Source organism: Cherax quadricarinatus, chromosome 31 (assembly GCF_038502225.1).
Source record: "Cherax quadricarinatus isolate ZL_2023a chromosome 31, ASM3850222v1, whole genome shotgun sequence".
Taxonomy (NCBI): domain Eukaryota; kingdom Metazoa; phylum Arthropoda; class Malacostraca; order Decapoda; family Parastacidae; genus Cherax; species Cherax quadricarinatus.
In genome coordinates this window covers 29,959,218-29,985,932 of record NC_091322.1, presented here as the reverse complement: position 1 = coordinate 29,985,932, position 26,715 = coordinate 29,959,218, and the positions used below count along the sequence as shown (strand labels likewise).

General features: G+C 38.0%; 1 protein-coding gene across 3 annotated transcripts in view; it reads right to left on the bottom strand.

Annotated features, from left to right (window-relative positions):
* Positions 1 to 26,715, bottom strand: part of Tnks (tankyrase) — a 102,546-nt gene that overhangs the window by 61,178 nt on the left and 14,653 nt on the right. For 2 of the 3 annotated variants that reach the window (XM_053788345.2, XM_053788358.2), the window contains exons 4-11: positions 25,319 to 25,526; positions 25,029 to 25,173; positions 22,368 to 22,476; positions 17,746 to 17,867; positions 12,919 to 13,120; positions 9,806 to 9,946; positions 9,440 to 9,671; positions 673 to 838 (exon numbers count right to left, since the gene is read on the bottom strand). In XM_053788345.2, the coding sequence (XP_053644320.1) occupies positions 673 to 838; positions 9,440 to 9,671; positions 9,806 to 9,946; positions 12,919 to 13,120; positions 17,746 to 17,867; positions 22,368 to 22,476; positions 25,029 to 25,173; positions 25,319 to 25,526 (1,325 nt within the window). The remainder of the gene's footprint in view (positions 1 to 672; positions 839 to 9,439; positions 9,672 to 9,805; positions 9,947 to 12,918; positions 13,121 to 17,745; positions 17,868 to 22,367; positions 22,477 to 25,028; positions 25,174 to 25,318; positions 25,527 to 26,715) is intronic. The other variant, XM_053788352.2, reaches the window with a different exon arrangement.

Sequence of the window (26,715 nt, the reverse complement as noted above, 5' to 3'; positions counted from 1 at the left end):
CGTACATTCTCTTCTTTGCCTCCATGGATAATGTTCTTTGTCTCCACAGACACCTCAATGCACCACTCACCTTTTTTCCTTCATTACTTCTATGGTTTACCTCATCCTTCATATACCCATCCATCAACAAGTCTACTCCCAAATATCTGAACACATTCACTTCTTCCATACTCCCTCCACCAATCTGATATCCAATTTTTCTTTAGATGTATCTCACTGAGGCAGGATGACCTAAAATGAAAAACAAAAGTTTTTCTTTTTACATTTAGTAATTTATACAGGAGCAGGTGTTACTAACCCCTTGCTCCCAGCATGTCAGTTGCCTCTTATGACATGCATGGCTTACAGAGGAAGAATTCTTTTCCATTTCCCCATGAAAATAAGAGGAAATAAAAAAGAACAAGAACTATAAAGAAAATAGAGGAAAACCCAGATGAGTAACCTAAAAATAAAAAAAAAACTTTCACCATCATTTACACTCTCACTGTCTAGCCAGAGACATGCAGATACAGCAGTTCAGATATCCCTCCAAATAGCAAATATCCCTAATCCTCCTTTAGAGAGCAGGCATTGTTCTTCTTGCAGGTCACCCTACCTTGGTGGGAGATGGCCAATGAGTTAAAAACAATTATTAATTCATTCATTAAAATGTATGTCTTAAAATTTCTTTACCTTCAGTAATAATTTAACAATATCATATTTGCCTTTGGCAGCAGCTTCATGGAGAGGTGTAAACTTCCAGAGATCAGCAACATTAACACTGGCCCCATGACGTACCAGCAGCTCAGTGACCTCGTAGTGACCGTACGAACATGCATTATGTAAGGGCACAAGACCACTGGGAAAACAAATTAATGAACACTGTAACACTGATTTTAAACAAATAAAAAAATTTAATGTGAAGTAAGTTCAAAATATATAATCATATAATCAACTAAAATGCTGGGAGCAATAGGCTAGTAACCATTTTCTTATACAGCTTACTAAAAATAAAAAGAAGAAAAGCCAGCTGGCCCAGTGGCTTATGTACTTCCCTGAAGTTTTATGATTCACTTGCTGTGAGTTCAAGCCCCCCCCCATACTGTGGTTTACCTATGATGTTCCTTGTTAGGTAGTAAGTTACTAAATGCTGTAAGAGTTTTTATGAGGATAGTGATGCTCAGGTTAGGGTGTGTAGGAGAGAGGGAGATTACCTTCCAGTAAAAGTAGACCATAGAGAGGGATGTGTAATGCCACCATTGTTGTTTAACATATTTATAGATTGGGTTGTAAAAGAAGTAAATGCCAGGGTGTTGGGGAGAGGGGTAGGATTAAATTATGGGGAATCAAATACAAAATGGAGTTAAGAACATAAGAAAGAAGGAACACTTAAGCAGGCCTACTGACCCATGCAAAGTAGGTCCATGTCACCCTCCGGCTTAGCCCAATGACCCACCTAGTCAGGTCACTTCCACTTAAGGAAGGAGCATGGCATCAGACCTAGTAGCACAAGCTAGTCAGGTCCAACTCACATGCACCCACACCCACTCATGTATTAATCTAACCTATTTTTAAAACTACACAACATTTTAGCCTCTATAGCGGTAGTCGGGAGTTTGTTCCACTCATCCACAACTCTATTACCAAACCAGTGCTTTCCTATATCCTTCATGAATCTGAATTTTTCCAACTTAAATCATTGCTGCGAGTCCTGTCTTGGCTGGATATTTTCAGCACGCTATTTACGTCCCATTATTTATTCCTGTTTTCCATTTATACACCTCGATCGTATCCCCCCTAATTCTACGCCTTTCAAAACAGCAGATTCAGGGTCCTCAGTCTATCCTCATAGAGAAGATTTCTGATACATGGGATCAACTTTGTCATCCTCCTCTGTACATTTTCCAGTGCATTTATATCCATTCTGTAATATGGTGACCAGAACTGTGTAGCATAATCTAAATGAAGCCTAACCAAGGATATATATAGTTAAAGAACAACCTGAGGACTTCTATTATTTATACTTCTAGATATGAAGCCAAGGATTCTGTTAGCTTTATTGCAAACACTAATGTGCTGTAGTCTTGGTTTTAGATTACTGCTAACCAGAACTCCTAAATCCTTTTTGCAATCAGTAGTATTAAGATCTACATTATTTAGTTTATATGTGGCATGGTTATTTTCCTGTCCAACATTTAGAACTTTGAGGAAATGGTATGGTGATACCGACAAGATGTGGAAAAAGACACTTATGTACAGTTCAGGACATTTATTAGAGGAGACGTTTCGCCACAAGTGGCTTCTTCAGTCCTAATAGGACTGAAAAAAGTTAGTAAATTCGTAAGACAGGAACGCCCCTTTGTAAAACCTTGTTGAGATTCATTAATTAGTTTGTGCCTATCGAGATGGCTACGAATTGTTTCGGCAATTATTGATTCCATAAATTTTCCCACTAGGAGGTAAGGCTTATTGGTCTATAGTTTGAAGCTAAGGACCTGTCACTTGCCTTGTAAATAGGTATTACATTTGCCCTTTTCCACTATCAGTCACTATGCCAGTTTGTGGTGATATGTTGAAAAGATTAGCCAAAGGTATGCTAAGTTCCTTTAAATTCTTGCAAACAGTTCATCAGGGCCTGGAGATCTGTTAGGTTTTAATTTCTCTATTTGTATGAGGACCATATCTCTAGTTACCCCTAATTGTGCATAGTTCATCATCATGTTCTACATAATCTATTATTTCTGGAATTTCGCTAGTACAGTGGACCCCCGACATTCGATATTAATCCGTTCCTGAGAGCTCATCGAATGTCGAAAATATCGAAAGTCGAATTAATTTTCCCCATAAGAAATAATGGAAATCAAATTAATCCGTGCAAGACACCCAAAAGTATGAAAAAAAATTTTACCACATGAAATATTAAGTTTAATGCAATAGAATAATTACAATAACAACAATAACAATAGATTAATAACAATAGAATAATTGACACTTGCCTTTAATGAAGATCTGGTGATGATTGATGGGATGGGAGGAGGGGAGAGTGTGGATGGTGTTTAATGTTTAGAAGGGGAATCCCCTTCCATTAGGACTTGAACTGGCAGCCTCACCATGCCTTACCACACTGTATATGCCACTACGATTCTTAAATCTTTCAAACCAACCCTTGCTGGCCTTAAATTCACTCACATCACCACTAGTTGCAGGCAATTTCTTTACCAAATCACCATGCACTCCACTTTCATACTTTGCAATTATCTCTTTCTTCATTTCAATAGTCATTAGCACCTTTTTTCTCGAAGGGTTGGCACTAGAAGCTTTCTTGGGGCCCATGGTTACTTATTTTGCAGAAACAAGCACCAAAAACAGTGATAATATGGATAATATGGAATGTATCCTTAGATGCGCGCACACTTGCTGGCTTGTAAACACTGGCACACACGAGGCAGTTCAGGCCACACATGGACACGTCTTGTACAAATCATATCGAATGTCGGGTTTTCCATCGAAAGTCGAGGCGAAATTTTTGCATTAAAATGTATCGAATGTCGGACTTATCGAATGTCGATGCCATCGAATGTCGGGAGTCCACTGTATTTTCCCTAGTAAAAACTGAGAGGAAGTAAGTATTAAAAATTTCACACATATCCTTATCACTGTCAGTGATCTGACCTGAGTTACTCTTGACCCTGTGACTGTTGCGACCCCAAATCCTGAGGTGTCTCCTGGTGTCACAAAATATTTGGAAAAAAAAAAAAAAAAAAAAAATTCTCATGAAATGATAAGAGATTTTTTCCCAGTGGTAATGACACCAAAAGTACAAAATCTGAGGGAAAACTTATGGAATTACGGTCTTGTGAAGTTAGCGACCTCGGCGATATTTACGAATTGGCGATTTCGCCCACTTTGAGTTTGAGCCCTATTTTTGGCTAATTCCAGTGTTTCAGTCAACCAAACTCAGCTATTTCTTTATAACTCCATTTGTTCTATTGACTGACTACAAGAAACTGTCCATTTACCGATTTCAACTACCCAATAAAGTGGTCAGAAATTGGTAATTTGGCCAATTTCACACAAATTAAAAAATATGCCAATTTCAAAATAAGGTCCAGAAAGAACATGTAGACATTCCTGGCTCTAAAATAACATTTTCCTTGTTCATCAGTCACATCTCCAGGCCCTTCTGATATTACTTTTGCTTTCTATTTTGAATTTTTACTCAAAAAAATAGAAGATTTACTGTTATGCAGACTACTGCAACATTGTAATACAGTGGACCCCCGCATAACGATCACCTCCGAATGCGACCAATTATGTAAGTGTATTTATGTAAGTGCGTTTGTACGTGTATATTTGCGGGTCTGAAATGGACTAATGTACTTCACAATATTCCTTATGGGAACAAATTCGGTCAGTACTAGCACCTGAACATACTTCTGGAGTGAAAAAATATCATTAACCGGGGGTCCACTGTAATTGTATAAATAATGTCAACCCAATCATGATGCATATTATAATGGCTAGTTGGACATTCATTGGACAATGATGTCATTTGTTTACTTTTAAATGTCAGCAAAAATCAAACATTTCCCCTACTTTGAGCTCCATTTCAAGGTCCTTTTCATAATAAAACCAATCAAAATATCTCTATTTCTGTAATTTTTTCCATTCTATCAAATGAGACCAAGAAAATGAGAATACAACCATAAATACTATACAAAAATACACCTCAAAGTCAGCGTTTTAATCCAAAAGCACGGTCGGAGTTTTTTTTTTCTCATTATGCACTGCGTGCTGTAGGACTTATTTTATACAGTACACATTACCCATGCAGACCCATTCTCTCACATGTGGGCCTACCAGCTACTAGTGGCTTGATTTGAAGCCACTAGAATTTTCGAGTAATATTATATATGTCAAACACACTGGCTCGTAAGACATATACAGTGGACCCCCGGTTAACGATTTTAATCCGTGCAAGAGGGATAATTGTTATGCGAAATAATCGTTATGCGAATGAATTTTCCCCATAAGAAATAATGGAAATAAAATTAATCCGTGCAAGACGCCCAAAAGTATGAAAAAAATTTTTTTTTACCACATGAAATGTTAATTTTAATACACACAAACTGAAAAAGGCATGCACAATTACATGACACTTACTTTTATTGAAGATCTGGTGATGATTGATGGGATGGGAGGAGGGGAGAGCATTATCTTCTTACTGTTTAGAAGGGGAATCCCCTTCCATTACGACTTGAGGTAGCAAGTCCTTTTCCGGGGTTACTTCCCTTCTTCTTTTAATGCCACTAGGACCAGCTTGAGAGTCACTGGACCTCTGTCGCACAACAAATCTGTCCATAGAGCTCTGTACCTCCCGTTCCTTTACGATTTGTCTAAAATGGGCCACAACATTGTCATTGAAATAGTCACCAGCACGGCTTGCAACAGCTGTGTCAGGGTGATTTTCATCTATAAAGGTTTGCAGTTCAACCCACTGTGCACACATTTCCTTAATCTTTGAAGTAGGCACAATGGATTCCACAACTGGCATAGGCTTCTCAGGGTTAGCCCCAAACCCTTCAAAATCTTTCTTAATTTCCATACTAATTCTCACCCTTTTTACCACAGGGTTGGCACTAGAAGCTTTCTTGGGGCCCATGGTCACTTATTTTCCAGAAACAGCACCGAAAACACTGTAATAATACGAAATATTCCGAGTGTATGCTTGGATGTTACCGCGGAGGCTGGCTGGTAAACAATGGGACGGGCGGCACATGTGAGGGCACATTGGACGCGTCTCGGACGAAAATCGGTGAGCGGGTTTTTAATCGGTATGCGCGGCAAAAATTTTGCGATAAAAGTAAGCGGTATGCGGAAAAATCGCTATGTGATGCCATCGTTATGCGGGGGTCCACTGTACGTATATATGACCGAAACAGTCAAAGGGTTAAGTGGGCCTATCTTGTCCCTAATCTTACTTCTGCATACTTGAAAGAACTCTTTTGGGTTAGTCTTCGAATCCCTTGCGACCATAGCCTCACAATCCCTTTTTCTTTTCTTATTCCTTTTTTTATCTCTTTAATTGAATAGTATATTGATTTCTTAACTGCCCATCCCCTCGTTTGATACGTGTATATATGCCTCCCTTTTGACCAATGAAATGTTTTAATCTATTGTTCATCCATTTGGGATCATTTTTGTTAGATCTAATTTCCCTACTTGGAACAAAAGTTGTCTGGGCAGCTAGAACTATGCTCTGAAAAATGTCATACTGGCAACCAAGATCACCTACCTGACACAGTTTCCTTTTGCCAATGATACTGTGCTTTTGGGAGATTCTAAAGAGAAATTCCAAAGGTTAGTGGTGTGTAAAGAAAGCTGAAAGTGAATATAGATAAGAGCAAGGTGATGAGGGTATCAAACGAGTTAGGTAAAGAAAAATTGGGTATCACATTGGAGGGAGGGAGTATGGAAGAAATGAATATGTTCAGATATTTGGGAGAAGATTGTCAGCAGACAGGTTTATGAAGGACGAGGATAACCATAGAAATGATGAAGGAAAAAAGGTAAGTGGTACATTGAGGTATCTGTGGAGACAAAACAAACATTGTCCATGGAGGCAAAGATGGGAATGAACAAGAGTATAGTGGTACCAACATTCTTATATGGGTGTGAAGCATGGGTTGTGAATGCTGCATCGAGAAACAGGCTGGAAGCAGTGGAGATGTCGAGTCTAAGGGCAATGTGTGATGTAAATATTATGCAGAGAATTCGTAGTGTAGAAATTAGGTGTGGAGTTACTAAAGGTATTATTCAGAGGGGCTAAAGATTGATTATTGAGGAGGTTTGGTCATTTAGAGAGGATAGAGCAAAATAGGTTGAATTGGAGGATGTATAAATCTGCAGTGGAGGGGAGAAGGGGTAGGGGTCATCCTAGGAAAGGATGGAGGGGGGTTTTGTGTGCAAGGGGCCTAGACATGAAACAGGCATGTGTGAGCATGTTAGATAGGAGTGAATGGAAACGAATGGCTTTTGGTACCAGATGAGCTGTTGCAGTGTGAGAAGGGTAATATTATGTAAAGGGATTCAGGTGAGCCAGTTAGCCGGACTTGAGTCCTGGAGGTGGGAAGTACAATGCCTGCACTTTAAAAAAAGGGATTTGGGATATTGGCTGCTTAGAGTGACATCTGAACTGTCATATCTAGGCACCTCTGCAAAGACAGTGATATTGTGTGAATGCTGGTGAAAGTGTTTCTTTCTTTTTTGGTCAACCTGCCTTGGTGGGAGACGGCTGATGTGTTGAAAAAAAATTATTTTAATTACAGTTCAAGATGAAAAGCCATTATATAATTACTACACACACTTGGCAACAAATCAGAAATTTTGGTTAAAATAATGACTCCCTAGGGGGTATGTCTACCAATGATGCCAACAGTGTAATTTAGTCATTCATTTCTGCTGACATCAAAGAATAAAGTCTTGGGAGCAAGAACATATGTGAATATGTACATGCAGGATGGAGGGAAAGACTATACCTGGAGTGTACCTGGAGGGTGTTCCGAGGGTCAATGCCCCTGCAGCCTAGTCCGTGACCAGGCCTCACGGTGGATCAGGGCCTGCTCAACCTGGCAGCTACTGCTGGCTGAACACAAACTGACATACGAATAACAACCTGGATAATCAGGTACTGACTTTAGGTGTCTGTCTAGCTCCCTCTTGAAGACAGCCAGGGGTCTGTTGGTAATCCCCCTTATGTATGCTGGGAGGCAGTTGAACAGTCTTGGGATCCTGACACTTATTGTCTCTTAGCATTTTTATCATTTGGGGGGATGTTGCACTGCCTGCTGAGTCTTTCGCTTTCACAGGGAGTGATTTCCGTCTGCAGATTGGGTAATAGTCCCTCTAGGATTTTCCACATGTATATCATCGTGTATCTTTCTCGCCGACATTCCATGGAATACAGGTCAAGAGACTTCAGCCATTCCCAGTAATTTAGGTGCTTTATTGTACTTATACATACAGTGTAAGTGCTCTGTAAATTTTCCAGGTATGCAATTTTTGCCTGCCTTGAAAGGGACTGTTAGAGTACAGCAATATTCCAACCTAGAGAGTACAAGCAATTTGTAGAGCATCATCATTAGCTTGGCACCCCTAGTTTTGAAGATTATCATTATACATCTTATCATTTTCCAAGATGATGTGGTAGATACATTGATGTGATCTTTGAAAGTGAGATTCTCTCACATTACCATCCCCAGGTCCTTCACATTAGTTTTTCACTCTACTGTGTGGTTGGAATTCGTTTCACACTCCAATCCGGTTTTTATTTCATCAAGTTTTCCATAGTCGAGTAACTGAAATTTGTCTTTGTTGAACTTATTATTTTCTGATGGCAATTTAAAGACCTGGTTAATGTCTGCTTGGGGATTTGCAGTGTCCTCCATAAATGACACTTTCATGCAAATTCTGGTTTTAATCAGCAAAGGAGAACACAGTGCTGTGACTTTCAGCTCTGTTTATGTCAGATATGAGGATGAAGAAAAGGATGGAAGCAAGTACTGTACCTTGTGAAACAGAACTTTTCACCATAGCCACCTCTGATTCTGCTCTGTTTACTATTAATCTGTGTTCTGTTTGTCAAGAAATTATAGATCCATCTACCAACTTTTCCTGTTATTCCTTTATCATGCATTTTGTGTGCTCTTACATCATGAACACACTTGTTGAAGGCTTTCCCAAAGTCTGTGTATACTACCTCTGCATTTTGTTTGTCCTCCGGTGCATCCAAGACTATGTCAAAGTAAACCAGTGGTTGTGAGAGGCAGGAGCAACCTGCTCTAAACACATGTTGCCCTGGGTTGTGCAACCGATGGGTATCCAAGTAGTTGGCAATCTTGCTGCTTAGAACTCTTTCAAGATTATGATGTGGGATGTTAGTGCTATCAGTCTGTAAATCATGGCAATTGCTTTACTGCCACTTTTGTGGAGTGGGGCTATATTTGTTGTTTTTAGTGACCGTGGGATAACCCCAATGAAGGGTGAATGAAGGAAGTGAATGTATTGTATTTAGATATTTGGAAGAGCAAAGTAGGTAGTTGGAGTGTTATGGAGTCTGGAATTAAAAGTTTTTCAATGAATGCAAAAAAGGATAAAAGGTACAAGTGTACAGTGGCAACTACACTTTAACATGGGTGTAATGCATAATTTTTGAATGGTGGAGAGAGGAGGAAGTGAAGACAGTGGCAATGCAATGTTTGTGTCGTTGTTGTTGTCAATACTATGCATAGAATAATAAATAAAGAAATTAGAGTATGTGGTGCATGCCACTACAAGATGTCACTAAGCAAAGGATAAGTTCTTCCTAAATTAAACTGTTCCCTAATGCAACAATACAAACAGACAAATTACTGTCCGTAAACACTAAATGAGTGACAAACATACCTAGTTTCAGACTTACCCTTTATCTTTAGCATGTACATCAGCTCCATGCTGAAGCAGATATTCCACAATGGGTACACGGTTATAACCAGCAGCAAAATGTAAGGGCGTCGAGTGGCGACCATCCAGATCTCGAACATTCACTAGGTGTGGCTGAGAGGTGAGGATACGACGCACACACTCTATATCTCCAGATTTCGATGCCTCTAAAAGCTGCTGCTCACTGTCTACACCAGGTCCTGGAGGATCTTCTGAAGGTGTTTACTCAAAATTAAATTATTATAAAATGTGAAATACATAAAAAAGATCTAAAAAATAATGAATCTGAATTTCACGTCACATTATATTTTTGTTAAATTTACAGTACTCAAGAAAAAACCCAAACCATGTAGTAATCGCTGGACAGGATCTGTGGCAACTTGAGTGGCAGTATAACCCTGGAGTGAAATAATGGTTGGATCAATGCCAAACTGCAGAAGAACACGGCATGCTTGTACATCCCCCTCTTTACCACATCGATGAAGAGCTGAAAAAAAGTTACAGAACTGTAACCATTTGAACTTCCTCCCTAATTTGCGTAATTTGTTAACTAGGTATTACAGTATATATATTATTTTGTATGTGGATAACACAGTAAAAATTATATACTTACATTTAAAAGCTAACCATTTCAGATATATGTGCACCTTTAGCCCTTTGAGGGTCCGTGCCGTAGATCTACGGCTATACGTTGAGGGTCCAAACCATAGATCTATGCCATGAGCTCAGCTCACTCTGATAAACTGTGAGTGGTAAATTTGGGCCTAGATATGAGAGAATACATCTATGTGGTATGTGTGCACCACATAAAACAAATCCTGCAGCACACAGTGCATAATGAGAGAAAAAAAAACTGAGACCGTAATTTTCGATTAAAACAGCGACTTTGCAGTGTTTTTTCGTGTGTTTTTTATAGTTGTATTTGGGATTTCTTGGTCTCATTGAATAGAATGGAAGATATATTACAGAAATAGAGGCGATTTTGATTGGTTTTAGTAATGGAAATGAGTTGAAACTGAGCTCAAAATAGCAGAAATGTTAAATTTTTGCTGATGTTCAAGAGTAAACAAATGATCCCACACGTCTAATACACGCCAGCTGGTGGGTCTAATATATGTTCACAAATGTGGTGATATTATTTATACAGTTATTACAGTATTGCATAACAGTAAATCTTCTATTTTTTGGTTTGAATAAAAATTCATTATGTGTATAAAAAATCAAAATGAAATTCATTTGTAAAGCCTGAAAATGTAACTAATGAACAGAGGAAATGTTAGTTTAGTTCCAGGAATGCCTGCATTGTTTATTCTGGACCCTATTTTGAAATTGGAATATTTTGAATTTTGCATTAAATTAGCCAAATTACCAATTTCCGATCACTTTATTTTGTAGTTGAAACAGTTGACTTGGCAATTTCTTGTGCTCAATCGATAGAATAGAAGTATTATTAGTGAAATAGCTAGGATTTGGTCGACTGGAGTAATATAATTGGCCTAAAATGAGAGTCAAAGTCAGCAAAATCGCCGATGCGTAAATATCACTGACACATCAAAATTCACGAGAGCATAATTTCATAAATTTTCCATCAAATTTCATACTTTATGTTTTATTACCTTCAGAAAAAGATTCTCTACCATTTCATAATAAAAAATAACAATTATTTTTTTAAAATTCTTGAACACTGGTGCGCACTTTGAAATTTGACCTTTGGACCCTGAAAGGGTTAGTTGCACATATATCTAAAGAATTGGTTCAAAACAAATAAACCACCTAATTAACTAGAAGGCAGTCAATATGTGTGAAGCTTTCAATGTTGCAGCAAGAACGATGCCAGAGGCTGTGAAGCTGTTATGTTTAACCCTTTCAGGGTCGAGAGGTCCTCTCCTAAACTTGTTCTCAGGTTCGAAAATTTTTCAGAAAAAAAAAAAAAAATCTTATGAAAACAAAGAAAATCTTTTCCTGATCATAATGACACCAAAAGCACAAAATTTGATGGAAAACTTATGGAATTATGCTCTTGCGAAGTTAGCAGTCTCAACAATATTTACACATTGGCGATTTTGCCCACTTTGAGCCCTATTTTCGGCCAATTCCAGTGTACTAGTTGACAAAAATCAAAACTATTTTGCTAGAACTACATTTTTTCTATTGAATGAGTACAAGAAACCACCCATTTACCGATCTAAACTATCCAATAAAGTGGTCAGAAATTAGCAATTTTGCCAATTTCACACAAATTTCAAAAGATGCCAATTTCCAAATAGGGTCCAGAATAAACAAGACAGACATTCCTGGCACTAAAATAACATTTCCTCTGTTCATTAGTCATGTCCCCAGGCCCCTTTTACATTTCTTTTGCTTTCCACTTTGAATTTCTATTCTCGCAAAAAAAAAAAATAGAAGGTTTACTGTTATGCAGACTACTGCATTTGTGTAGAAATGGTATAAATAATATCAGCGCACTTGTGAAAGAATATTAGACTCACCAGTTGATGTGTATTAGACGTGTGGCATGATTTGCTTACTTTTGAACTTTGGCAAAAATCAAACATTTCTGCTATTTTGAGCTCAATTTGAAGGTACTTTTCATTGTGAAACCAATCAAAATCATCTCAATTTCTGTAATATGTCTTCCATTCTATAAAATGAGACCAGGAAAACTAGAATACAACCATAAATACCATACGAAAATACAGTGCAAAGTCGCTGTTTTAAACCAAAAACACAAAGTTTTTTTTGTCATTATGTACTGTGTGCTGCAGGATTTTTTTTATATTGTGCACATTGACTACATAGACCCATTCTTTCATATGTAGGCCTACCAGCTTGCTCTCGCTAGATTTGAAGGCGCTAGAATTTAGGCGTACTAGTATGTCAATAACCCTGGTGCGTAAGCCGTACTAGGACGTCGGAAACCCTGAAAGGGTTGGTTAAAGCAATGTGCGGTGTGAATGTTATGCAAGGAATTTGGAGAGATGATGATGGGCTACTAAAGGAATTATTCAAAGGGCAGAGAAGGATTGATGAATTGGTTTGGGCATTTAGAGAGGATGAAGCAGATGACTAAGGTGTATAAATCTATGGAAGAAGAAAGGTGAGAAAGTGATCATCCCAGGAAGGGTAGGAGAGAGGATGTGAAGGTTCTTAAGTGTCAAGGCCCTGAACATCCAGCAGGCATGTGCTAACGTGTTAAAAGTAGGAAAGCATAGGAATTTTACTTGCTGTTGGAGTGTGACCGAAGTAACATTTATGAAGGAATTTAGGGAGCCTGTTAGTTTGAAGTTGCTTCTTGAAGGTGGAAGGACAGTATCTGCACTCTGAAGGAATGGTGGAGGATGTGTCTGTGCATATCTGGCAAGACAACTATTGAATGAATGATGATGACTATTGCTATTTTTGGGTCGCCATACTTTGGTGGGAGATGGCGGATATGATAAAAACAACCCTATGATTTACCTGTTTGACCAAGGCCATCCAAAGCATTAACTTTTGAACCATGTTTAAGCAACAGCTCCATAATTTCATAGTGTCCTTTATCAGCAGACAGGTGGAGTGGTGTGAGGAATTCCTTATTTTTTTCTTGCAATGGGGCACCCTTCCGCAGAAGGGCTTCCACTACACTCCGACGTTTGCCTCCAGTGGATCCAACTGCGCAATGCTGAAAGAAAAGTGTATTATCATAAAGACAGCCTTTAATTTGTCACACAAGAAATATAACATTGAAATTTATGATAAATAAACATCCTTGTAATATAATAGTAACTTTATGGACAGTAAGAACTATACCAGCAATGATAAATCATTTAAAAACATCCCAATAATTTATCCATCAAGTTTCTCTCACAAATCAAGCCCAGACAACTAAAAATCTCACTCTGTTTGCTGCTGTTGCATTATATTTTTATATATCTTTCTTTCAACACACCAGCCGTATCCCACCGAGGTGGGGTGGCCCAAAAGGAAAAACAAAAGTTTCTCCTTTTACATTTAGTAATATATACAGGAGAAGAGGTTACTAGCCCCTTGCTCCCGGCATTTTAGTCGCCTCTTACAACACGCATGGCTTACGGAGGAAGAATTCTGTTCCACTTTCCCATGGAGAATTTATATATATATATATATATATATATATATATATATATATATATATATATATATATATATATATATATATATATATATACATATATATATATATAATATATATATATATATATAATATATATATATATATATATATATATATATATATATAGATCTATATATATATATATATATATATATATAATATATACATATATATATATATATATATCTTTCTTTCAACACACCGGCCGTATCCCACCGAGGCGGGGTGGCCCAAAAGGAAAAACGAAAGTTTCTCCTTTTACATTTAGTAATATATACGGGAGAAGAGGTTACTAGCTCCTTGCTCCCGGCATTTTAGTCGCCTCTTACAACACGCATGGCTTACGGAGGAAGAATTCTGTTCCACTTCCCCATGGAGGTAAGAGGAAATAAACAAGAACAAGAACTAGAAAGAAAATAGAAGAAAACCCAAAGGGGTGTGTATATATATGCTTGTACATGTATGTGTAGTGTGACCTAAGTGTAAGTAGAAGTAGCAAGACATACCTGAAATCTTGCATGTGTATGAGACAGATAAAAAAAGACACCAGCAATCTTACCATCGTGTAAAACAATTACAGGCTTCAGTTTTACACTCACTTGGCAGGACGGTAGTACCTCCCTGGGCGGTTGCTGTCTACCAACCTACTACCTAGAATATATATATATATATATATATAAAAGAGGCTACCTTCAATTGTTCCAAATAAATTGCTTTAATTTTCCAACTGACACACCTCTCTTGATATAATTTACCAGTCTTCCATGTGCAAGTTATTTATGTATAATTTACTTGCCACTTACTTCATGTTTCACAGAAACAATACATGCACAATGCATAAACCAATGTTTCAAAAATAATGGAACAGGTAAATAAGTTTTAAAATGCACTGGATACAGGCCTGCAACTAGGATCAGAGGACAGAGAGGGGGGGGGGGGGGCAAACAACAACAAGGCTTATAGTACTAACCCCATTCTGATTTCTCCCTATTTATGTAAACTCTCTATTGCCCATCACCCAACCATGCCTCAGCTCAAGAGAAAATTGCTCTTGTACTGTATGCCACTACTTTCTTTATCTCTCATCTGTGTGGAACTCTATTAAAGGATTTAATGAAATCCATATACACAATATCATATTCTTTATCATGGTTCACCACTTCAAGTGCCTAAGTAAAATATAAGAAAATTCTTAAGGCAAGAGGCCCCATTGTAAAACTGCTGCTATTCATTACTTAAATTATACCTTTATGGTGGCAATGAAATGCATCCACAAATGTTGATTCCATCAATATTCCCACAACTGATGTTAGACTGATCAGACTATAATTTGAAACTGAGAACCTATTTCCCACTTTGCAACTGAGCACACTTTCATCTTCAACTTATCCAGTACAATACCCATTTGAATTGATCTGTTGAAGAGACTAGCTAATGGTTTGGTAAGTTACTCCTTGCATTCTTTTAGGATCAAACAAGTTACTGAGCCCTTGAAAATAGGGTTCGGTATCTTGTTGGGTTTCAATCTATCTACTGTAATTATCTGAAGACGACATTGCTAGTGACTTTGATCTTCTACACTTTATATTCATCCTGACCTATATAATTATTAAATTCTGGAATTTTATTTGTATTCTCTTATGTAAATAGAGAGGAAAGTACAGTGGACCCCCGGTTAACGATTTTAATCCGTGCAAGAGGGCTCATCGTTATGCGAAATAATCGTTATGCGAATTAATTTTCCCCATAAGAAATAATGGAAATAAAATTAATCCGTGCAAGACGCCCAAAAGTATGAAAAAAATTTTTTTTTACCACATGAAATGTTAATTTTAATACACACAAACTGAAAAAGGCATGCACAATTACATGACACTTACTTTTATTGAAGATCTGGTGATGATTGATGGGATGGGAGGAGGGGAGAGCATTATCTTCTTACTGTTTAGAAGGGGAATCCCCTTCCATTAGGACTTGAGGTAGCAAGTCCTTTTCTGGGGTTACTTCCCTTCTTCTTTTAATGCCACTAGGACCAGCTTCAGAGTCACTGGACCTCTGTCGCACAACAAATCTGTCCATAGAGCTCTGTACCTCCCGTTTCTTCAAGACTTTCCTAAAATGGGCCATAACATTGTCATTGAAATAGTCACAAGCACGGCTTGCAACAGCTGTGTCAGGGTGATTTTCATCTATAAAGGTTTGCAGTTCAAACCACTCTGCACACATTTCCTTAATCTTTGAAGTAGGCACAATGGATTCCACAACTGGCATAGGCTTCTCAGGGTTAGCCCCAAACCCTTCAAAATCTTTCTTAATTTCCATACTAATTCTCACCCTTTTTACCACAGGGTTGGCACTAGAAGCTTTCTTGGGGCCCATGGTCACTTATTTTCCAGAAACACCACCGAAAACACTGTAATAATACGAAATATTCCGAGTGTATGCTTGGATGTTACCGCGGAGGCTGGCTGGTAAACAATGGGACGGCCGGCACATGTGAGGGCACAAAATTTTGCGATAAAAGTAATCGTTATGCGGAAAAATCGCTATGCGATGCCATCGTTATGCGGGGGTCCACTGTAGTGTTAAAAATGGTACATATTTCTTTGTCACTAACAGTAAGCCGACCTGAGGTACATTTGGTCCTATCTTTTACTTAATCTTATGCCTATATACCTGAAACTCTTTTTGGTTAGTCTTTGATTCCCTTGCAATTTAAATTTCATATTCTCTTTTGCCTTTCCTTATTTCTTTTTTGATGTCTCTTAAATTTAACATAATGGTCAACAAGGTGACCATCTCCAGCCATTTCCCATCGAGGCAAGATAAACCGAAAAAGAAAGAGCAAATTTCTTTTTCTTTTTCCATTTAGTAATTTTTACAGGAGAAAGAGTTACTAGCCCTTGCTAATGATGTTTCGGTCACCTCTTAAGACAAGCATGAAGGAAGAATTCTTTTCCACTTCCCAAGGAGATGATAGGAAATAAATAAGAACAAGAACTATTAAAATAATAAAAGAAAACTTAGATGGATTTGTATACATATATGTGTACATGCCTATGTAATGTGACCTATGTGTAAGTAGAAATAACAAGATGTACTTATCTTGTGTGTTTATAAGACAGAAAGAAAAGACTAGCAATCCTACCACTGTGCAAAAAATTACAGGTTTTTGTTTCCCACTCATTTGCTAGGATGGTTGTACCTCCCTGGGTGATTGCTGTCTACCATCCTACTACCTAATCTCCTGTAAATGCTTCTCTTTTATTACCCAAGAGATGTTTTAGTCTACTGTTTACCTATTTTGATCCAGAGATATTTGATGCAATTTGTATATTAGGAATATATAATGCTTGTGCAGACTTGTACAATAGTTTGCAAAATGTCATATTGGGACCCTTCACCAATGTCTATCTGGTCTCTCTCAAAATAACCCCTATTACTACTTATCTTTAAGTGGGAGAAGAATTTCCTGATCAAAAAAAGTTTTCTGGATAAACGTTTGTAGTATCAACAGCCTTATATAATTTAGTGTTCTCAATGAACCTGCACCATAACTTGCGAAGCAAAATATTAATACTCTTAAAAAATGAAGAATGAAGTTTGACTAACTGCATGTCTGTGTCAGCAGTACTGAACATGACAATGATGTGGTCCAGTCTTACATTCTGACAATGCATTCTCTCCTTTACAAGTTTATCTGCATGTTTAGCCTCACATTCTTATTTCTGAAAATTCCCAGGGAGGCCAAAATATTTCCAGGCCCCCCTCCCCTAGTCCCTTTCTTTGTAGGCCTGTTTAGGCATGCAACATTTTTCATAAGACAGGCTAACAAAAATTAGAACACTATGTACATAACTGGTTTACACTAAAAGTATGCAACTATAAATAATTATTAGCCAAAATCCTCTTTTCTGTAACCATTCAGTATAGTCAGTCACTTATATAGACTGTTATTCTATCTCACCCTTTCCAGACCATTATTTTAAATGATAGATGCTGAAGGTTTATCTACATTCTTTGTGGTAATGAACCTTGCATGAATATCAGAACAGTTAACATCTTTTAACAAATTCTGTAAATTACACATCATGGTTTGCATCACATTCTGAAGAGCCTGTACTTTAATAGTAGCAATATCCGAGTTTACTTACAAGTGGAGTATTCCCCGTATAAGGATGTTTGAAATTTACTACATCTGGTGAGAGAAACTTCTTGAGTCGTGCAGCATCAGCCTGGCGACAAGCCTCTAGTAAACTGTGACCCTTGTATTCATCTGAAAGTTACAATCAAGTGATCAAAACTCTTTTACATATATCCTGCAAATTATATGTACATATTTAGAGAGGATGGAATAAAAATAGGATGACTTGGAAGGTACATAATCCTGTAGTGGAGGGAAGGCAGAGTAGGGGTCATCCAAGGAAAGGATGGAGGGAGGGGAGTAAAGGATATTTTGTGTGCAAGGGGCCTGGATGTACAACAGGCATGTATGAGAGCGTTAGATAAGAGTGGAGACAAATATTTTTGGGGGACCTGACAAGCTGTTGGAGTGTGAGCAAGGTAATATTTTGTGAAGGGATTCAGGGAAACTGGTTAGCTGGACTTGAGTCCTAGAGGTGGGAGGTACAGTGCCTGAACTCTAAAGGAGAGGTTTGGGATATGTGATGTCTGGAGGGACATCTGAACATCTGCAAGCCTCTGGCAAGACAATGATAGTGTGAATGATGGTGAAAATGTTTCTTGTTCAGGTTACCCTGCCTTGGTGAGAGATGGCCAGCAAGTTAAAAAAAAAAAAAAATTACTGTAATGTCTTACACTGCATACTTGAGACTACCACTGAACGGAAAATTGTTGGGAAAAACTTATCAGTTATTAGGGACTAATTGTAAATGTTAAATGATAAAATAAGAAAATTGTAGGAAGTTTCTGACCTCTAGCTGACTCTTCCCCTACCCCTAATAGATCCGCTGACCACTTTCCTTGAATTTTTTTTTTTTTCTCAACAAGTTGGCCGTCTCCCACCGAGGCATGGTGACCCAAAAAAGAAAGAAAATCCCCAAAAAGAAAATACTTTCATCATCATTCAACACTTTCACCACACTCACACATTATCACTGTTTTTGCAGAGGTGCTCAGAATACAACACCTTAGAAGCATATACATGTACATATAAAGATACACAACATATCCCTCCAAACTGCCAATATCCCAAACCCCTCCTTTAAAGTGCAGGCATTGTACTTCCCATTTCCAGGACTCAAGTCCGACTATATGAAAATAACAGGTTTCCCTGAATCCCTTCACTAAATATTACCCTGCTCACACTCCAACAGATTGTCAGGTCCCAAGTACCATTCGTCTCCATTCACTCCTAACACGCTCATGCACGCTTGCTGGAAGCCCAAGCCCCTCGCCCACAAAACCTCCTTTACCCCCTCTCTCCAACCCTTTCAAGGACAACCCCTACCCTGCCTTCCTTCCCCTGTAGATTTATATGCTTTCCTTGTCATTCTACTTTGATCCATTCTCTCTAAATGACCAAACCACCTCAACAACCCCTCTTCTGCCCTCTGACTAATATTTTTATTAACTCCACACCTTTTCCTAATTTCCACACTCCGAATTTTCTGCATAATATTTACACCACACACTGCCCTTAGAGAGAACATCTCCACTGCCTCCAACCGCCTCCTCGCTGCTGCATTTACCACCCAAGCTTCACACCCATATAAGAGTGTTGGTACTACTATACTTTCATACATTCCCTTCTTTGCCTCCATAGATAACGCTTTTTGACTCCACATATACCTCAACGCACCACTCACCTTTTTTCCCTCATCAATTCTATGATTAACCTCATCCTTCATAAATCCATCCGCCGACACGTCAACTCCCAAGTATCTGAAAACATTCACTTCTTCCATACTCCTCCTCCCCAATTTGATATCCAATTTTTCTTTATCTAAATCATTTGATACCCTCATCACCTTACTCTTTTCTATGTTCACTTTCAACTTTCTACCTTTACACACATTCCCAAACTCATCTACTAACCTTTGCAATTTTTCTTTAGAATCTCCCATAAGCACAGTATCATCAGCAAAAAGTAACTGTGTCAATTCCCATTTTGAATTTGATTCCCCATAATTTAATCCCACCCCTCTCCCAAACACCCTAGCATTTACTTCTTTTACAACCCCATCTATAAATATATTAAACAACCATGGTGACATTACGCATCCCTGTCTAAGACCTACTTTTACCGGGAAGTAGTCTCCCTCTCTTCTACACACCCTAACCTGAGCCTCACTATCCTCATAAAAACTCTTTACAACATTTAGTAACTTACCACCTATTCCATATACTTGTAACATCTACCACATTGCTCCTCTATCCACTCTATCATATGCCTTTTCTAAATCCATAAATGCAATAAAAACTTCCCTACCTTTATCTAAATACTGTTCACATATATGCTTCAATGTAAACACTTGATCTACACATCCCCTACCCACTCTGAAACCTCCTTGCTCATCCGCAATCCTACATTCTGTCTTACCTCTAATTCTTTCAATTATAACCCTACCGTACACTTTTCCTGGTATACTCAGTAAACTTATTCCTCTATAATTTTTACAATCTCTTTTGTCCCCTTTCCCTTTATATAAAGGAACTATACATGCTCTCTGCCAATCCCTAGGTACCTTCCCCTCTTTCATACATTTATTAAACAAAAGTACCAACCACTCCAACACTATATCCCCCCCCTGCTTTTAACATTTCTGTCATGATCCCATCAGTTCCAGCTGCTTTACCCCCTTTCATTCTACGTTATGCCTCACGTACCTCCACCACACTTACAGTCTGCTCTTCTTCACTCCTAAAAGATGGTATACCTCCCTGGCCAGTGCATGAAATTACCGCCTCCCTTTCTTCTTCAACATTTAAAAGTTCCTCAAAATATTCTCGCCATCTACCTAATACCTCCATCTCCCAATCTACTAACTCCCCTACTCTGTTTTTAACTGACAAATCCATACGTTCCCTAGGCTTTCTTAACTTGTTTAACTCACTCCAAAATTTTTTCTTATTTTCATTAAAATTTCTTGACAGTGCCTCTCCCACTCTTTCATCTGCTCTCCTTTTGCACTCTCTCACCACTCTCTTCACCTTTCTTTTACTCTCCATATACTCTGCTCTTCTTATAACACTTCTGCTTTGTAAAAACCTCTCATAAGCTACCTTTTTCTCTTTTATCACACCCTTTACTTCATTCCACCAATCACTCCTCTTTCCTCCTGCCCCCACCCTCCTATAACCACAAACTTCTGCCCCACGTTCTAATACTGCATTTTTAAAACTATTCCAACCCTCTTCAACCCCCCCACTACTCATCTTTGCACTAGCCCACCTTTCTGCCAATAGTCGCTTATATCTCACCCGAACTTCCTCCTCCCTTAGTTTATACACTTTCACCTCCCTCTTACTTGTTGTTGCCACCTTCCTCTTTTCCCATCTACCTCTTACTCTAACTGTAGCTACAACTAAATAATGATCCGATATATCAGTTGCCCCTCTATAAACATGTACATCCTGGAGCCTACCCATCAACCTTTTATCCACCAATACATAATCTAACAAACTACTTTCATTACGTTCTACATCATACCTTGTATATTTATTTATCCTCTTTTTCATAAAATATGTATTACTTATTACCAAATTTCTTTCTACACATAGCTCAATTAAAGGCTCCCCATTTACATTTACCCCTGGCACCCCAAATTTACCTACTACTCCCTCCATAACATTTTTACCCACTTTAGCATTGAAATCCCCAACCACCATTACTCTCACACTTGATTCAAAACTCCCCACGCATATCACTCAACATTTCCCAAAATCTCTCTCTCTCCTCTACACTTCTCTCTTCTCCAGGTGCATACATGCTTACTTGAATCCCTTCATGAAATCTTACCTTCCTCACACTCCAACAGCTTGTCAAGTCCTAAAACTTATTTGCCTCCACTCACTCCTATCTAAAACACACACATGCCTGCTAGTACAGTACATATTTAAGTTTGAGGAAATATCTTGGGTTATATGAACATTTTGTGCCCATAATACCTTCGAAACTACTGTAAAATATTTACAACAAAATCCCAATTGTTTCAAGGCGCAATAATCAGCAAAACAAGGACGTCACACTATTTGACTTTATTGGGTTATCCTGAGTTATATCTACTTAAGTGTATTTAGCGGCTGAAATCCACTCTTAGTATCATGAAACTGTAATAAAATTGGAATCTTCATGCCACTTGCACACCCTGTTTGCTGGTAGGGAAGCTGGTGGTGGAACAACAGCTCCTGATTTTACTGTTTACTTATGTTAGTTACATATACTAGTATATCAAACAAAGTTTTTCCCTGTGATGCACTGTGTGGACTGTCCTGGCCTTATATTTTTTTTCAAAGGTATGAAGAGATTGTAGAAGACCCAAAGAATTGTGATAAGGTCAAAAATACTGGCAGATGGCAGATTTGAAGGTACGAAAAATTGTGTATACGTACTAGTATGTTGGACACAATCGTCAGTTGCATACTAGTATGCAATACTAGTTGCACAAAATGCAACTAGTATGCAACTGTACTAGTCACCCTGCCTTGGTGGGAGATGGCTGGTGTATTAAAAAAAAAAAATCACTGTCAAGATGGCAAATTGTGATGTCTATTATGACATCACAATTCAATTTATAAACAATAAAGTACGTACATGTAAGTCGTTCTTGCAGTTCTCTGGAAGGTGCAACATCAATAGCAGATTTGGAGTGACAATTGAGTAGTGTTGGATCAGCACCATGGGCCAACAGCAATGAGCACACCTGACAAGTTTATTATTCTTAATAAATTAACCACAAACTGATATGCTTAAACCGTTTAAATAATTTGTGACTGTAATTCATGGATTTACTTTTAAATATTGCAAAGGTGTAAGGTATCTCTGAAGTGATAATGAAAGGAATGAAAAATGTCGCAAAAGCTCAGGTAAGGGTGTGTAGCAGAGAGGGAGATTATTTTCCAATAAAAGTAGGTCTTAGACAGGGATACATAAAATCACTGTGGTTGTTTAACATATTTATAGATGGGGTTGTACAAGAAGTAAATGCTAGGGTGTTGGGGAGAGGGGTGGGATTAAATTATGTGGATTCAAATATAAAATGAGAGGTGACACAGTTACTTTTTGCTAATGATACTCTGCTTTTGGGAGACTGAGAAGTTGTAAAGGTTAATGGACAAGTTTGGTAGGGCATGTAAAGGAAGAAAGTTGAAAGTGAGCATAGATAAAAGTAAGGCGATGAGGGTATCAAATGATTTAGATAAGGAAAAATTGGATATCACATTGGAGGGAGGGAGTATGGAAGAAATGAATGTGTTCAGATATTTGGGAGTAGACTTGTCAGTGAATGGGTTTATGAAGGACGATGTAGACCATAGAAGTGATGAAGGAAAAAAGGTGAGTAGTGCATTGAGGTATCTGTGGAGACAAAGAACATTATCCATGGATGCAAAGAAGAGAATGTACAAGAGTATAGTGGTACCAACACTCTTATATGGGTGTGAAGCATGGGTTGTGAATGTTGCAACAAAAGGAGGCTGGAGAGAGTGGAGATGTCATGTCTAAGGGCAATGTATGGTGTAAATATTATGCACAGAATTCATAGTGTGGAAATTAGGAGGAGATGTGGAGTTACTACAAGCATTATCTGGAGGGCTGAGGAAGGGCTGTAAAGGTGGTTTAGTCATTTAGAGAGGATAGAGCAAAATAGGATGACTTGGAGGGTGATTAAATCAGTAGTGGAGGGAAGGAGAAGTAGGGGTCATCCTAGGAAAGAATGGAGGGAAGGGGTAAGAGATTTTGTGTGCAAGGGGCTTGGACATACAGCAGGCACATGTGAGCATGTTAGATAGGAGTGAGCAGAGAAGAAGAATTTTTGGGACTTGATGAGCTGTTGGAGTGTGAGCAGGGTAATTTTTGTGAATGGATTCAGGGAAACTGGTTACTGGACTCGAGTCCTGGAGGTGGGAAATAGTACAATGCCTGTACTTTAAAGGAGGGGTTTGGGATATTGGCTGTTTGCAGTGACATCTAAACTGTCATATCTGAGCATCTCTACAAAGACAGTGACTATGTGTGAATGATGGTGTAAGTAAAGTTTATTTCTTTGTAAAGGTTACAATGTGTAATTACAGTTTTGATTTGCTAAGTACAAAGATGGCCACTATCATGCAGAGGCATTTTGGGCAAACTAATCCTAAGACATAGTAACTAACTAAAACTAGATAAGATAATAGTACATAGTAACCATACTTAAAACTAGACAAGAAGTAGTGGTTAACTGTTTTACAATCTTATTTAAACTTAATACAAGTGAGAGGTAGTAAGGTGGGGTAGCGTTCCTTCTTTTTTTGGGTCATGCCTGCCTCGGTGGTAGACAGCAGACATGTTGAAAAAAAATAATCTTGATTTCTGAAGGTACATGTACAACATATACAGGCCTAGCTGACATCAATGACATACTACCATATAAAAAGCCCCCTTGTTATACAGAGTATTCCGGGTAGATTACGTACGTCAATTTTGTCCCCAGGCTGCAACCCACATCAGTCAATTAACACTAACTATTTTACTGATAGATGAACAGGGACAGCAGGTGTCTTAAGAAAACACATCCTAATGTTTCCACCAAAATTGGGGATCAAACCATGGACCTCAATGTGTGAGCTGAGTCCGCTAGCAACTGAACTACAGGACACCCGTAGCATGTCATATTTTTGCACACGTACCGTACAGAATTTCTGACTACAGTATAACCACTGACTTTAGTGCCAAAGCTACAACCATCCATCTCAGTAAACAATCTACAACCTACCACCTCACCCCAGTAGAGCCACAGCTTCCCTCTCCACTCTGTTCAGAATCATTAACATATTTCAGCAACCACAATACAGTATAAGAAATATTTCTGTAACATTTGTAGCCTTAAGCACTGCATTAAATATAGTACATCACGACAATGAACTACAATTACATTATCATTTTTTTTTTTTTTTTACGATTTGGAGACCTAAAAAGAAAAGAAAGTTTGTTTGCCATTTTGGGAGGTGCAAAGAATGAAACCTTATTTTTTCCCTAAGTTCTTCACTTTGTTTAACATGGTTTTGTTTTGCACTGATTTTTCAGGAAAGTAACTACTGTGTTAATCAACAGTCTACTGAAATCAATTTTGAGTGATGTTTCCAATCATGTCAGGGTTGAGTTCACCCCCCAATCCCTCTTGCTCTTGGTCACAGTACATACTGTGCGAGTGGTGGACTTATCAAAATTATTCATAAGTATACCCTTGGGTGTAAAAAAAAGAAACTTCACACTCACCTCAACCCGGGATTTTGATGCTGCTTCGTGAAGAGGGGTAAACTGCCATAGATCCATTGCATTAACATTGGCACCATGCTTGATAAGCAGCTCTGTTACCTCGAAGTGGCCATATGAGCAGGCATTATGCAGTGGCACCAGACCACTGCTCAAAACATAAAAATAGCATACGTATGTCTTAATGTAATAATATATTTGACAACATTGCATTAGTCTTCTTGTATTTTGCTACAGTATATGTCACATCAAGTAACGACTGAGCTATACTGAGAGGAATGCACTTAACTCACCCTTTGTCCTTAGCATGTACATCAGCTCCATGTTGCAGCAGTATCGTTACAATTTCTGTTCTGTTGTATCCAGCAGCCAGGTGTAAAGGGGTGGATTTACGACCATCCGAGGCATGACAATTCACATTGAGAGGAGTCAGGAGGGTTAAAAGGCGGTCCTCATTGCCAGCTCGGGCAGCCTCCAATAACTCTTCCTTTTTATATTCTCCTATCACAAGTCAAATGATATACAAACATTAGTGTTATAATCTTACTTATCATACTGTAAATGAGTTGATGAATATTAAAGATATTATAGGTTGTATAGAACATTCACTTCTATCATAAAACTAACATACCACAGGAATAACCTGGAGAAAAATGGATCACACTAGATAAGGACTTCCTCCCATTTTAAAACACAGTCACTATGTACCAGTTCTTTTCATCTGATAATAATAGTTTAGTGTAATATTCTTTCTGATACTTCACTATCTTAATATTATGCCCTAAATCAGATTATCATATACACTATGAATTACAGTACTTTTTTTTTACCTTGACTCATTTTTTTCAATACAAATAATTGTCCACAAATTTCTTACCTTATTTTTTCATTCTTAATCCTTTCAGGGTCCAGAGGCCAAATTTCAAAGTGTGCACCAGGGTCCAAGAATTTTCAAAAAAAAAAAAATTGCTATTTTTTCTTATGAAATGGCAGAGAATCTTTTTCTGAAGGTAATAAAACAAAAAGTACGAAATTTGATGGAAAATTGACGAAATTATGATGTGTCAGCGATATTTATGCATCGGCAATTTTGCTGACTTTGACTCCCATTTTAGGCCAATTGCATTATTCCTATTGACCAAATTCTTAGCTATTTTACTAGTATTACTTCTATTCTATCGATTTAGCACAAGAAATCCCCAAGTCAAATGTTTCAACTACAAAATAAAGTGATCGGAAATTGGTAATTTGGCCAATTTAACGCAAAGTTCAAAACATTCCAATTTCAAAATAGGGTCCACATTAAACAATGCAGGCATTCCAGGCACTAAACTAACATTTCCTCTGTTCATTAGTTATGTTTTTAGTCTTTACAAATGAATTCCATTTTGATTTTTTAATTCACATAATGAATTTTTATTCAAACCAAAAATTAGAAGATTTACTGTTATGCAATTTTGTAATAATTGTATAAATAATATCACCACATTTGTGAATGTATATCAGACCCACCAGCTGGTGTGTATTAGACGTGTGAGGTCATTTGTTTACTCTTGAACATTGGCAAAAATTTAGCATTTCCGCTACTCTGAGCTCAGTTTCAAGCCATTTCCAGTACTAAAACCAATCTTCCATTCTATCAGATGAGACCAACAAATTGCAAATACGTACTACAACTATAAAAAACATA